This window comes from Castor canadensis, chromosome 8 (genome assembly GCF_047511655.1).
Source record: "Castor canadensis chromosome 8, mCasCan1.hap1v2, whole genome shotgun sequence".
Taxonomy (NCBI): Eukaryota; Metazoa; Chordata; class Mammalia; order Rodentia; family Castoridae; genus Castor; species Castor canadensis.
This window is the reverse complement of record NC_133393.1, coordinates 109,966,275-109,981,587: the sequence shown is the minus strand read 5'-3', so window position 1 is coordinate 109,981,587 and position 15,313 is coordinate 109,966,275. Positions and strand designations below refer to the sequence as shown.

Here is a 15,313-nt window from a genome sequence, read left to right as displayed (position 1 = left end):
TGGTCATTGGCAATTTAATGCAACCCCCAAAGTATTCTATGGTATTGTAAATTTTCTGCTGGATTAACGTTAGTGATTTGGGAAAGCTCCATTCTCCAGCTTTTAGTTTAAACTGAGCATATGATCCCAGAAAGATTTCCTCTCCTGACAGCATTTAGTGGGTAAATTATAATGAGTTAGAATTATAAGTCTGGGTTCCTGAAGGCCAGAAACCCATGTCCCAACTATTCATTAGTTAGCATGCAAACCACAAGATGTAAGACAGACATTTTCTCATTGGCCCACCCCATCTGACTAGGGGTGGCATCAAAGCCCAAATACTTGCACTTAGTCCCAAGAATTAACACTGCCTTCCCTCTACCCAGTCTCCAGTCTACCCCAGTATTGCTAAGACCACTTACAGTTTTTCGTAATGACTGTTTAATAAGCTATGCCAAGGAACACTGTAGTATGGCTGCCACTTCAGAGCAAGAGAGCACTGGTCCACAGGCATCCCGTTCTGTCCCTTGCTGTCATTGTCCTGTACATCACTGTTATGACTCCTACTTGTCACTGAAAAGAAATAGGTAGGTTAGATTCTTCCTACCAGACTGACTTTAGAGATTCACAGATAGCTGCGTGTAGCTAATGAGCAGACCACGTGTATGCAGAGTGACTACGGAACATATCAAGTTCTGGAAGGCAGGAGGCATGCTCCTGGCCTGTGTCCACATCTATAAGAAGAAAAGTGTGGGGTCAGTGATCTCTAAGTGGAGGGGGGAAAGTTGGTAGACACTTGTGGGAAATTCCATCCCCAATGTCTTCCTACCCTAATCCCTGCATAGTTTCTCTTAATTTCCAGTCCATGTAGTCTGGCCAGCTCCAGGAAGGTAGTTAATCCAGGTTTGATCAACCAAAGTACAGCATTTAGTACTCCAATCAGGGGTGGCTGAGTGGACTAGATCAATCCAAGTAGAGTGGATCTCAGCATTCAGGAAATGTGGGTTCCAAAATGCTCTCTCTTTTCCATGAAATTTGAAAACCTGGGAATGAATTCCCAAGAGCTTCTGTCACCATTTGAGGACATGAGGGAAAAACCAGTAGGAAACAGAGTTGAAAACAAAGGACTCCTATTCCTGATGTGATTTGAGTTCTGGGTACAATCCTAAACTCTTGTGTTATAGGAGCCAACAGATTCCTGGATTTGATGAGGTGAGTGTTTTGTTTAGGGGACTTATTTTGAGGATTCTGGGGATTTTTTTCCTGCTTTTTATTTTTTTTGGTAATTGTAAATAATCTGTCCTAACATTACAGGTCTTTATGGCTCCAATAAGCTTTTTGAACTTAGCTGAATTACTTATTCACTTATAATCCAACTTCCCTCAGCTGCAAAATAAAAATGAAAGACACGTGTGCTGTTCATCTTGCAGCATGACATAAGCAGAGAGAATAAGATAATAGAAGTGAAAGCACTTTCAGAAGTTAAAACCAAGACAGAGCAGCTCTTGTTAGTATGCAGTATTGACTATATGAACTGCCACTTTCATATGTCAAAAATAGTCAAGTAACAGCAATTTCACATGAACAAACACTACTTTTGCATAATCCTTGCAAGTTGTCTGTCTTAATTTGAGTATGCGTCTCAAACTGTACAATTCAACCCCAGACAATTTTTATGTAAAATGCTATTATTATTGTTTCTGTTTCCCTTTTCTTCTAACAGCCTATCGTCACTCAAGCCTGGCATCAGGAGTGAAAAAGAAATAGTGGGCGTGGGTTAGATCAGGTGCAGACTGTCAGCAATAACACAGAAACAGGGTATTAGCTTCTACAGAATGTGCCACTTAGCTGGAGCTTGAAGTAAATGCAGGAGTAAAGGGCTAGGTTTTCTTTTACTCATCCACTTTTGTTTCTTACATTCCTATTGAGGACTTCATAAAATCAATAGAGCTTCAAGTTGCTTTTGATCCCAAATGTCACAGGAAATGTATTTTTCTTTTTCATCTAAGCAAAACAAGTTATTTTCTGGTTTTTATAAAACACCCATGTTAGAGAGATTTAAAATTCTGAAAAACTGTTTCCCATCTAAGAACACAGCAGGTGGGCAATACAATGACTGCTCATGCCCTCACTCCTCCAAAAGCTACCTGGCCCAAAAACAAGAACAAAACCCATCTATAGTTCCACTTCCATCAAATTCTAAGAAAGCAGAAGATAGTTCTTCCTTCTTTCCTTCCTCTCTCCTACAAGGGACAGAGGGTCAAGGAAGGATCAGTTTGATCCACACCTATTGGCTAAATATGCTTAGGAAATGATTTAAGCTCGCTGAGCCTCAGTTTCCTCACTTGCAAAATGGGAATAACCTTATGCTAAAACCGAGGGCTGCTAAAGGATTCAATGAGGTAATGTCTGTCAAGCATGTAGCCCAGTGTCTGCCACCAGTAAGCATTTTAGCAATGCTGCCTGAGGTATTGTTAGTGACACCATCAATACTGACTGTACTTGTTTCAGCTAGGTGACTCAATTATTCCTAAGAAGCCTTGGGAAATACTTCTGTTCTTGGCCTCCATGTAATTCTAACTGATGTGAAGTAACTATCAGGTGTGCCTGACAGAAGACTGGCTAAACCTTTTCCTACTCAAGCATGGTAGCAAGGTCAGTGCCCAAATGCACAGCCAAAGGCCATCTTGACTCCTTCAGACACTGGTGGAGAGAGTGAAGAGGGATGCAAGGGCATTGTCACGGTCCTCAAGGATAAAGGCATTTCCTGCTCTTTCCCATCACAGTAACATAGGTATTGGAGCAGCCACTCCAACAGGAGTGCCATAGCCAATGCTTCCCTAGTTGCTGCTTGTTGGTAAGACCCTAGGGACTACAAGCCTACTCTGAAATTCCAGGCACAAGCCCGAACCCAATGCTGGAATTTAAAAATAAGTTAATAATAGTAATAATAATAATAGAGTCAGACATGATGTCACATGCCTGTAATTCCAACACTTGGGAGGCAGAGTCAGGAGGATTAGGAGTTTGAGGCCAGCCTGATTTGCATAGTGACACTCTGTCTCAAAAAAAAAAAACAATAATGATAATAATAAGTCAAGTATTCTGAGTGCTTTCTGTACTCCAGACACTGTCCCAAACACCTCTCATAGCATTTAGTTAACTCTTATGATACCTACAAGGTGAGAATACTTTTTAATCAATAAACTTTCCTTATTAAAATATACTTTACATGAAGAAAAATACACAGGTCATGAGCATGCAATTTCATACTTCTTTATAAAATGAACCTTACTATGTAACTACCATTAGATCAAGCAACGGGACATTTTCAGCCCTCTACATGCCCCCTTCCAATAATTACCTTCTCCTACCTAAAACTGACCACTATCCTGAAATCTAGCAGCACAGAAGAGTTTATAGAAATGGAAGATGACATGTTAGCTTCTGCTGTCTGATGTTATATTTATGAGATTCATCCATTATTTTGCAAATGGCAGTCCTCTGTATCATACTCCTTTGTATAAATGGGCCAGCTGAATCTACCATTGACAGCCATTGGAGATAGTTTCAGTGTATGGATATAATGAATAATGCTGTGATGAACATTCCTGTGTGTGTGCACATTTCTGTTAGGCCTGTTCCTAGATGTGGCATCACTGGGTAGTAGGATATGCTCAAGGAGATGCCACCAAACATTTCTAAAGTGGTTATAATGCAAGGATTCCTAATCTCATTAACAAAAGTGGAAACTGAGGTTCAGAGACCTGATATAACTTGCCCAGTGTCAGAGCTATTAAGTGAAAAGAGCTAAGGTTCAAGCCTTCCTCTTCCCTTCATGCTGTCTAAGGATTTCTGAGAAAATCCAACATAGAGAGAAGTAGAAGAATGGGGGCAGCAAAGCCCAAGTTCCAACCTCTGAAAAAAGTTGATAGCTTGCATTGGAATGCTTTTCAAAATATATTGTCTATTTTTCCTTAAAAAAAATCTCAGAGATGAGTGAAGTCAAAACTAGAATTGTACATTTGATAACCAAGAAAGTAATGCCCTGAGACAACTGTTACTGGAGAGACAAGACACGCATGTCTCCTGACTCTGACAGCATGCTCAGCTTGTGCACCCCTTACTGTGGGCCAAAGGTTCTGGCTCCAGGGCTGGAAACCCCTTTCATATTTGAGGCTCAAAATATGCAAGGATTGAAGCCTCCAAGGAGTGTATGGCCATGGCAGGTAGGGCCGGAAGTCTGCCCGCCAGCCACTTTCTCTCTGAGCAAGATTTTATATCTGCTCATACCAATCCAGTAACTCTACATTTCATGTTCTACAAATGAGGTCTTGGACCCCCACCCAATGACAACTGCCCACTGAAGAAAGTCACTGACAAAGTCACCTTGACTGATTTAGACTATCTTCTCTCTGAAAAAAAATTAGCCATCCTACTCCTGCCTATAAGGCCAGTGTGAGCTCATTCTACCTCTACCAATGTGCTCTTACCATAGAACTCTGTAAAAGCTTCTGGCCTTTGCAACATCAAATATAAGATCTCCACCAGAAAATGTATACTAAAACTATAATGAAAACATGGCACTTGGATTAACTAAGTCTTTGCTTTTTGTCTCCACCTCCCCCCAACCCTTGGCCCTAGGAACCTGCTTATTTTCATTCTTGAACAGTTGTCTGGAAACAATTATCTTTAGTCAGCTTTTCAGTGACCTTTAACTAGGACTTAAACAAAGGGATTTAGGGGTTCCTATCTGTTGGGACATTTCAGTTATTCTCCCAGGGCTTTTTTTGAAGATGGTGAAAAAAAATCAATGCTTTGTCTGGAACAGTGAGCAGAAAATCATCACAGGATGTAGTTAACTCTGAAATGGCCAGGACAAGTTGAGCAACAACCTGGCCCACTGAGGAAACTATTGGAAGGTTTGAGTGACTTGCCATTCATTCCCCTAGGGAGCTGAGGCATCTGCAAGAGGAGTGAGCAGATGGTTCCCTCATCTGGCTAGGAATTTGCTCAGCCTTTATGTTTTAGCAACAGGCTAGATTCAGGGATCCCTGGAGAAACCAAAGTTTGTTTATACAAGGGCTGGATGCCCAGTACAATTCTGACATAGCACTCCAAGGAGATAGCAACATGTGGGACTTGACTGAAAGGGTGATGTAATCTGCCACCAAAGGCTCCCCACAGCCCATGCAGAAGCTAAAGACAGATGTCCCTGAAAGAGTCAACTCTAACCATGGGGTTATGAAAGGAAAAGGCAGCAACTTCAATGGTCAGAAAGCCATGTTCATCTTCTTTAAGAGCAGCATAACCCTCTAGAATTTGGAGACAGGACTGGGAGGGGAAATCCCCAGAGGAAATCCTAGGCTTCTTTCTAAGTTGATTCATGGAGACAAAAAGATGGGACTTGGTACCCCAAACTTGGGGCACTCTTCACACTGCCTACATTTGAGTATTTACAGTAGCTAGTAGAATTTGGCCTGGAGTATTATTCTTTTCCTTAACATAAGGTAGGAATTTGAGCTATGGAAAGTTCTGATAATCCAAGTCTTCAGACTCCTAAACACCAACTCTTTCCCAACTTGATTAGGTCTCTGAACTCAAAACATGATGCATTACATGTCATGTAAGAAGAAAAACTAAGTAGGCTGACCAGCTGGACATCAACTCTTTCTGATAAAGACTTCTAAAATGATTTTACAAAATTTCAAAGATCTAGTGAAAATCTGCCAATCTGAAGTGTGAGGAAAGCTCACACTTCTCTATGGAGAAATCCTCTGAAGTCTTGTTCTTAGAGCACCTTCCATGACCCAGTAGCATTGGCCTCATCTGGGAGCCTGTTAGAAATGTAGGTCTCATCGCTTCTCGGCCTTTTGGCTAAGATCAAGTGTAGAAATGTAGGTCTCAGACCCCAGCTCAGATTTATTGAGTTAGAAGCTACCTTTTACCAAGATCCCTGTGTTAATCTGTATACACTGAAGTTGAGAAGAATTGCCGTCAACAAAGCAATGGGCATACCAGCAGGCTCTTTAAGGCACTGTACCACTTTCCCTGCATTCTCTAAGACACATTTCTTCTCAGATTGAAAGTCTGGCATTTCACCTGCACCAGAGAGACAGAAGGGCATCTGTTCCTGGGAACACCTGTGTGACCCAGCTGCACAAAAGATATGTCAAGAAGGAAGATTAAATTCCCAGAACCTATTGTTTGTTGTCTGTCTCTGGGAGAGAACATAATTTTGTAGGGCTGCTGAAAGACCAGTAAAAAGCCTTGATCCAATGGCCAAGACTTTGATGGCCTTGACTTTGTCATGGCCCGGGTTTGCTCACTTGGTCTGCAGGGGTGGGTCCACACTCGACTGTCCCCAGAGTCTTCCACTGTGTCTGTGTGTTTTCTCTTCTTGGTTGGAGGCAATGAGGCTCTAAAGTTAAGAAACCGAAAGGAGGGTTAGGATTCATCTTTGCTTTCCATATTCCTTTACATTGGATTTAATTTCCCAGGTCTCTGCTCTCTTCTTTCCTAAATCTAATCTCAGTAAATTAAGGTTTCTTGAGCCCTACTAGTCTGAAACATAGTCTTCTTTTATCCAATGAACCCAAGATTCATCTGCCTGAAAATAAATAAAATGACAACATTTTCAAAGGCAGAAGCCTCCTTGAGAGAGAGAAGACATAAACTTAAAATATACATGTGCAATTTGCACCTGAGAACATTTCCATATGGAGTTTTACCACAATTTTTATGGTCTTTACCTTTTAGATCCAAAACAAAGAATAAAAGGGGGAAAAAAGATTGGTGAGTGCTTAATTGACAGTTCTTGGAGACCTCATTCACAAATTTCCTTGAGTAGTCTGGCTAAGGCTACATAAGCAAACACTGCTCCCTTTCATCACCCAGAATTTCTCTATATATTTCTGACATTTTAGCTTTTTGCTGAATGGGGAACTTAGGTTTAATGAGTTTTTAATTATGATTGTCTAAGCCAGGAACACTGGGGCCTTGGCCTCACTGTGTCCTATATGCATCTCAATACTGCCATCTCCTGGAAAGGTTCCTGCTGTCCCTTCTCTCTGTGTCACTGCTGGGGGGTGATGGAGACTGAGGCTTTCTGCTGAGGTCTTTCAAAACTAAATGTCTTGCCCTTTACCCAGGGACGTGGCACAAAGGTTGCTGGTAAGAACAACTTATCCCCAGATGGGAGGATGCAGTTTGGTCCAGAGGGGTGGCAGGGTGGCTGGTGTTTGGGTAGCAGTTGTGAAAGTTGCTGTTTGTTTGAGTAGAGTCACTCATTCCAGACATGCTGTGCAGTGGGTGCACAGGCAGCAGCCCAGGTGCAGCTTTGGAGTGGAGAAAAGTAGCTGGAGTCCCCCCAGATGTAGGCTTCAGGGTCTGGTAGCAAGCACCTGGAGGAAGACACAAGTAAGAAGTGCCTCTCTTTCTCATCATCCAGAGTCCAAGAAGAATAATAGTGCAAGATATGCTGAAGTTGGATCACACTCACCTTTGACCTGTGGAGGAGAGCATGAGTCTGATGCAGAATAGGGTGGGGTGTCTGGGAGCTGGCGTTGCCTAAGGATTAGAGACGAGGATTGCTTTTTTATTTTACTGTATCCCATTATACTTCACAACTGGGAGGCAACCCTCAATGTACAGCACCACGGTGATGGTGCCAGGTACTGGGGGGCAGAGAGCAAAGCCCATCAGACCATGCCCAGTGTCATGTTCTGGGCAAGTGATTGAGCTTTGGGTCCCAGCTCTTCACTTCCCAGCTATGTGTTGTAGCCATCAACAAGTACCTAACCTCTCCAGGCCTCCATCCCCCACCTACAAAATGGGAAGAATTATTACACCCACATCACATGTTGTTACAAGAATTGTAATAACGTATACAAAGCCCAGAACATAGTGTGTTAAATATAGTGAGCTTTCACTAATAACTAATTAACACTGCTATTGTTCTTAACATTTTTCTGCCAGTCAAATGCTGTCACTAAAGCAATGGGCTTCCATTCAGAGTTCTTGGAAGGAGCTCTGGGGTTTTACAAAAGAACATTTTTAATTTCTGGGGAAAAAAATCATTTTTTTCTTTTTTTTATATATTGAGGTACAAGTAAAACTTCATTTTAAGAAATGAGCACAGCTGAGTACCAGTGGCTCATGCCTATAATCCTAGCTACTTGGGAAGCTGAGCTCAGAAGGATCACAATTCAAGGTCAGCTTGGCAAATAGTTTGAGAGACCCTTTCTACAAAAAAAAAAAACAGAGCAAAATGGACTAGAAGTGGAGTTCAAGAGCAAAGCATCTGCTTTTCAAGTATGAGGCCCTGAGATCAAACCCTAGTCCCACCAAGAAAAATGAAACAAAAGAAAGAACCAAAGAAGCACAACCTCTGATCCAAAAGACTGGCAAGTTCTTCACAATCAGAAACCTTGATTCTACATCCTACAGAAGAACTTGCTTCTCTGGCTTCAATAGAAGCTATCTTGTTCTTGGTGGACTAACGTTCCAATATAATACAAAGAAGATAAAGTTTTGCTCTTTATCATTTACTAGAAAAGTTGTATCTTCTCCTCAAGTTGGTTCCTTGAATTAATTCACTTCCTATAATAAAGGAAAAGAAATTAGACATTTACCTTCCTCTAAAACCCCATCAAAATGAATATAAAGCAGCAAAGACACATATACACAAAAGGATGCAAATACTGAAATGTGAGCTGGTTCTCAAGTGACAGAGTTTACAGTTGGAGTCTAAGCAAAGAAATTGCCTGCTAAAACAAAAGTACATTCACTCTTCAAAGAAATGTGAAAGAACCCCTGTGTTCATTGACAGCAATATGTGTTGGGAATTTTTAAATATTTCTAAATTTCACATATTTTCCTTACAGTTTACCCCCTTTTCCAAAATTCACCACAGCTATTTCTTTATTTCATTATATTTTATATCATTCCATGCTCAGAGCATTTTAATATATTTGAAGAATTTTAGCAGTTCTTTTTGAAGAATTTGAAGGAAAAATGAAAGAAAGCTACCTTTAAAACTAAGCAAACTGTTAAAGAAAGAACAATCATGAACTTGAAGAAAAATACTGTTGTTTGGGATTGATGTGCACCACTAAGCTCCTCCCTCCTCACAGTCATAATGTCAGGAATTCCAACAACTCACATTAGACTGTTTGGGGTCTTTGGGTTCTGGATTTGCCTCTTATCTAAAGGAATTTCCATAAAGTAACAGACACCAGAGTATGACAGACAATGTGGGTCACTCCTTGAGATTCTTAGCAGCTGATGGAAAACAGTGATTTGCCAAGGCAGACAGAATCCAACACATTGACCTTGATCAGCTCTTTATAAGGATTCCATCTGTTCACTGTTATATTTTTATTTCCCATCAATAAAAATATAGTTGTTATAGAGGTATTGTTATCCCCCCACATGGACTTTCACAGTAAGAATATGTCTTTAGTGTGTGTGTGTCCATAGTGCTCCAGAAGTAAGTGTGTAGTAGGCCCTCATTCATTTCCCAAGTAAATACTTGGTCAAGCTTGATTAGGGTTTGTGCACACCACCCAGAAGTTGGAATGGGAAAGCATTAAGGAAGCTCAAGTAAACCATTTCATGATAGGACAGCAAGAAACATGACAGGGAAGACCCCACACCTCCCCTTCAGCCTGCTTGTAAACTGCAGGAGCCCGTTCTCTCTTACTACCCCTTCTCTAATGCTTTAGACACTGAGAATCTTTTTCAAGAACCTTGTCTGGACCAGGCACCATGCCAACGTCTGCATGTATTATCTCATCTAATCTCTATACTACCTATATGAAAGGATTCCGTAATTGTCCTTATTCTACAAAGCAATGGACTAAACAAGTTACTCAAGATTATTTATTAAGAAAGTAGTCAACCCAAGTCAGGAGGTCTACCACCAGAGTTTGCCTTTAAAAACAGGATGTTTGAAATACAGACTATCTTAATCTCATTGATTATTATAGGTAATTTAATTTTGCATAAATTTTTTTTAGGACAGAGATGTACAGGGTAATGTTTTAGTTTAGTCTTCCTCTTACCCAATAGTTAAACCAGTCAATGAGCTCAAAGAGCCGTGAGCAAGCTCTTCTCAGAGAACTACATGTACTACCTTTTACAACATCACAATAAAGGCTTTATCAATCCCACTCTACTGCTAGCAGAACTGAGACAGGGAGCTGGCAATCAACTCCTGACTCCTTTGCCATCCAATCCCAGTAAGTCAAGTACTAAGCAAAACCCAAGATATTAGTTGCTTACACTCAAGCATTAGAATGAAATAAAATGAAGCATTGAGTTGATTCCTTCATGACACAACATGTCTCAAAGTCACCACCTGTCCTGTGAAGTCATCCTCTCAGGCCACCTCAGTGCACTCAGCCTTTTCACTCTTACCTTAAAGCCAGCCTAAAGCTCATTTTGGTATCAAGCCCATCATATATAACCACTCAAACCAAACAGTATTTCATGTGTGTGAATTGTGCTCCATTATGTTCACACAACGAAGAAATCTCCCACTGATGCTATTCTCAGAATGTACCCATCATGAAGTGACACATCATTAAGTATCTGACATGGGACTTGAGCAGTGGTAAGGAAGGGTACATGTTTCTGTGACCTCATGTAGGGCATCTCAAGCTGTAGTGTGGATATGAACCCCAGGGAAATTCTGTTCAAAATGTAGATTCTGATTCTGCATTTCTGGGTGGGGGCTATGATGCAACATTTCCACCTCTTGGTAAAATCCAATCCCTAGCCCTACTTTGAGTACGGGAAGAAAGCAGATGAAGTCGTGAATCTGAATTGAAGATCCACAAGTCTCTTTCCCAAAACTTTCCTTGCCTCCCCCACAACACACACACACACACACTTCTTGTCTTTTCCAGTACAACTTCCAGAGTGTTATGCTGTCCCCCCAAATTGCCAGCTCCCTGGCTCCAAGCAGTACTCCACACCTGGACATTTCCAAGAATATCCCATCCCCACAGCTCACCTGTGTTTCTAGTAGGTAGCTGGCTAACCTAGGAAATCAGAGAGAAACTCAGCCTCTTTCGCCCAGGCAATCAGCTGCCCCCGACTCTACCACAGAGGGAAACACAGGGTTAAGGGCAATTTGTAGATGCCTACACATGCTAATACAACTGGCCCCAGCTCTGTATATCATTAGATTTTTCACATAAAGATGAGAAAGTTCTTTGTAGCCTGTCCCAGTGCTCATACATGAATACATGTCTCCCAAAAGGGGTCTTTGTCTAAATAAGCCTGAAGAATACCGTTTCTCCTCTCCAGATACACATTAGCAAGTCAAAGACTTTGACAACTGTCAGCAAAAATGCTCATTTAATTTGGTATATGCCAGTGAGTCACAACCTAATTAATGAGCGCAGAACTTTTTTATTCACTACAGCATCTCTTGGGACAAGTTTTCAATAAAGTAATTATGGAAGTCTTTCTTACAGAACCAATAGTTCGCCCTTTTAAATATATTTAAAGATCTGAATCCAGGAGCAGTGGTACATATCTGTAATCCCAGCACTAGAAAGGTAGAAGTAAGAAGATCAAGAGTTCAAGTCCAGCTAGAACTATGCAGTGAGACCCTGCCTAAAAAATCAAGCACATAAATCTTCCTAGAATATTCAAACCTACTCCTAGCAATTTTGTAGCCTACTGGTCTCTTAGATCATTTAGGTAGAGTTGGCACTGACATTGTTTAAAAGCACAATTCATAGGCAATTTAGTAGAAGATAAGTAACAGTATTTGTAGTAAACCTAGGTCTGAATCTGAACTCTGCTCTCTCAAGCCAAAAAAAAAAAAATCTTACATCCCAGGGGTATTGGGAGAATGTAACTAACCTGCATAAAGAGCCTGGTAATTTAAAATACTCAAAACTTGTAGTATTTGTACAAGTTGTACCGATGGAATGATCATTGAACCAGTCCAACGTCCCTGCGGTCATGGACCAGATTTGTTTCTTCTTGTTCCCACTCAGATTTTTATTGCAGCTCGACTTAACTGCCTGCACCTGAGCATTTTTATCAAGTAATGACAGGTTATCTGATCATAGGACTCTTCTTAAGTGAACGTGAACTCTGACAATCTTTACAAAACCATGTCTCCAATCTATTCTAAGTCACACCTTTCAATAGATAATTTTAGATACTTTAATAATATATTTCCCTGAGCTTCATATTCCTCTAAAACATTCCCTAAGAGTAAGGTAGAAAGGAAAAAAACAGGAAATTAACCACTTCAGGTTATTATTTACATATACACATGGAAATGCCACAAGGAAACTCCCTGCATAGCTATCTTAAACCAACAAAAATGTCATTTTGCTTTTTACAAAAACAGAGAACAGAAGGGTAAAACAACTCCTGCTTGGGGGGTTGGTACAAGTGGGAGGGGGAAAAGGTGGAGAGAGGATGTGGGAGGGTGTATATGGTGTCAGTGTTGTGAACACATGTATATAAATGGAAAAATGAGACCTGTTGAAATTATTCCATGAATGAGGGGAGGAAGGGTAAAGGAGAATGATGGATGGGATGAATTTAACTATGATATATTGTAAGAACTTTTGTACATGTCAAGATGTACCCCCAGCACAACAATAATAAAAAAAAGTTTAAAAAAAAGTTAAACTATTCCCCTAAAGTATCAATGAATCTTTAAGCTACACATAAAAGAAAGGGCCTGTGTACTAGAGTCAGTAGACGTTAATTTCAGGTTTGCTACCTGTTGACCTATGCAGCATTACTTCATCTCTCTGCAGCTCAACCTCCTACTCTGTAAAATACAGATTATATTGTACCTATTTGGCGGAGTTGTTAAAAGAAGGAAATACGTAACACCAAATATTTAATTAAGTAGTAAATACGTGAAGTTCAAACAATAATGCTCAACGCTTAGTGAATGCTCAACAAAATTAACTCCCTTTTCTACCCAACTTATACCTTTCTCCCTCAACCCCTCCCAAATATAGACAGTGAATCTTATTGGGCAAACCAGGCCTGAACTGCAACAGCAATGGGGAAGCCTTTGAGTACATATCTGTGGTATGTACCTCCTGCAGGAGGACTGTTATTATCATGGACTCTAAGACCCTATGATAGATTTCAGACCTCCCTGATAAGAATACGGCCCTTTGAATAAGATTTTTTTTACTTACTCCAGCACAAACAGCTAAGGGCCTTTCTGCTAGTTATAAAGTGGTTCAGACGATTAAACAGAATTCTGGTGGACTCAGATATACTTTCTCTTAAGACAAAGACTAAAACTTGGGGGAGAGAGTAAACAACCTCTGGAAAGCTGTTCTCAGGCCAAAGAAAACTCATCTGAATTTATGACAACTGTTGGATGAGGTAAGGAATGTGAAGGTAGACACAGAAGCAATTAGTGTCTGAGTTCAGCACTTGCCATGCCTAGAGTAGAGCCGCTGGCTCAGTGTGTGGGCTCAGACACTTGGCAACACACTAGCTGTGTGTGTGTGTGTGTGTGTGTGTGTGTGTGTGTGTGTGTGTGTGTGTGTGTTTAACTTGCTTTACAACATGTTGGGGCTCCCTTCTTCCCACAGTGCAATGGCAAGGATGTTTCTGTTGGCAAAGAGCGCAACAGCCAGGTACTAGAAATACACACAAACAGGCTTTCCTGTGATAAGATTCTAGCCTGGTTTTACTCTCTGTCTTGGCAGGGCAGGAACATCTGCAGGCATGCCAAAGTAGATTCAATAACAAAAATGTAGACAATAGTGACAGAGAAGGGTCAGTGAACTTAAAGACAGATCAATAGAAATTATCTAATATGAGCAACAGAGACAAAAACTTAAAAAAGTAAACTGAGTCTGAGGAACTGTACACAATATCAAAAGGTCTAACACTTGTATTGTTGTAGTACTAGGAAGAGAAAAGAGAGATATTGGGGAAATAAAAAAGAAAGAGAGATATTGATATAGAAAAATAAATGTGAAGAAATGATGGCTGAAAACTTCCCAGATGTGGTGAAAAGCATAAATGTACAGTTTCAAAAAGTTCAGCAAATACCAAACAGTATAATTTCAAAGAAAACCTACTTATATCCAGATATATAATAATCAAATGAGTGAAAACCAATGATAAAGGAAATATATTGTTACTAAAGAAAAATTATATATGATATACATGGGAACAACCATTCAAATATTTATTTCTTATGAGAAATCATAGAGGTTTTTAGTGCTGGAGGGAAAAAAGATCCTAACAAACAAGAATTTTATACGTGGCAAAAAATTTTTTAAGAATAAAAGTACTGTTGAGCATGGTGGAATACTCCTGTAATTCCAGTAACCAGGAGTCTGGGACAGGAAGATGAAGAATGTGAGGCCAACTCTGACTACATAGTAAAACTGTCTCAAAAAAAAAAGGAAGAAAACAAAAACAAAAACAAAAGGCTTGGAGCATGGCTCAAATAGTATAGCACTTGCTTAGCAAGCAGGAGGCCCTGAGTTCAAATTCCAATACTAAAGAAAACAAAAACTCTCATACTGAGGAGTCATTCTACAATGGGGACAAGTTTTTAAAAGGGTTTAGGGGGACATGGCTCAAGTGGTAGAGTACCTGCCTAGCAAGTGCCAAGTCCAGAGTTCAATCCCCAGTACCACACACACACACAAAATAAAAGTAAAATAAATACAGTATCAGTGGAGAAACATTGAGTCCATTACAAACAGATCTGTTCTAAATGAAAGACTAAAGGGAGCTCTCTCAAAGTGGAAGTAAAAATGATACCACAGAAGTTCCCAAACGAAAAAGACTGGCAAAAATGGTAAATGCTTAAGTCCATATAATAGATTATTTTTCCTCTTCTTAATTCTTTAACATGGGTGTGAATGTGGAAAGCAAATTTTATAATATCATCTTGTACTTTTAAATGTATGTAGCTGCAATACACTGATACTAAAACCTGAGCTGGACTGGAGATGTAGCTTAGTGATACAGCACTGCCTAGTATGCATGAGACTCCACCACACCACACTCACACACAAAAAGTGTTAAACACTGAGGTATGCAGCTAAAGCCATATATATAGAAAAATGAATGCTTAAATGAGCAAAGAATTTAAGAACTAAATTTCCCTCTAAGAAGCTAGAGAAGAAGAGAAAACTACTCTCAAAACAAGCAGAATAAAGTAACTAAAAAATAAAGTAGAAATCAGTGAAATTAAGAGTAAGCACAATAGACAAAAATCAATAAAACCAAAAGCTGCTTATTTGAAAAGAGTAATAAAATTTATATACAAATGGCCACATATATGAACAAATGGTAACACCACTAGTCA

The 15,313-nt window shown here is 40.1% G+C and overlaps 1 protein-coding gene across 1 annotated transcript in view; it reads right to left on the bottom strand.

Moving 5' to 3' along the window:
• Positions 1–15,313, bottom strand: part of Myrfl (myelin regulatory factor like) — a 103,386-nt gene that overhangs the window by 64,717 nt on the left and 23,356 nt on the right. Inside the window, exons 3-6 of the mRNA XM_074084878.1 lie at positions 7,481–7,548; positions 7,127–7,382; positions 6,309–6,400; positions 402–552 (exon numbers count right to left, since the gene is read on the bottom strand). Of these exons, the coding sequence (XP_073940979.1) occupies positions 402–552; positions 6,309–6,400; positions 7,127–7,382; positions 7,481–7,548 (567 nt within the window). The remainder of the gene's footprint in view (positions 1–401; positions 553–6,308; positions 6,401–7,126; positions 7,383–7,480; positions 7,549–15,313) is intronic.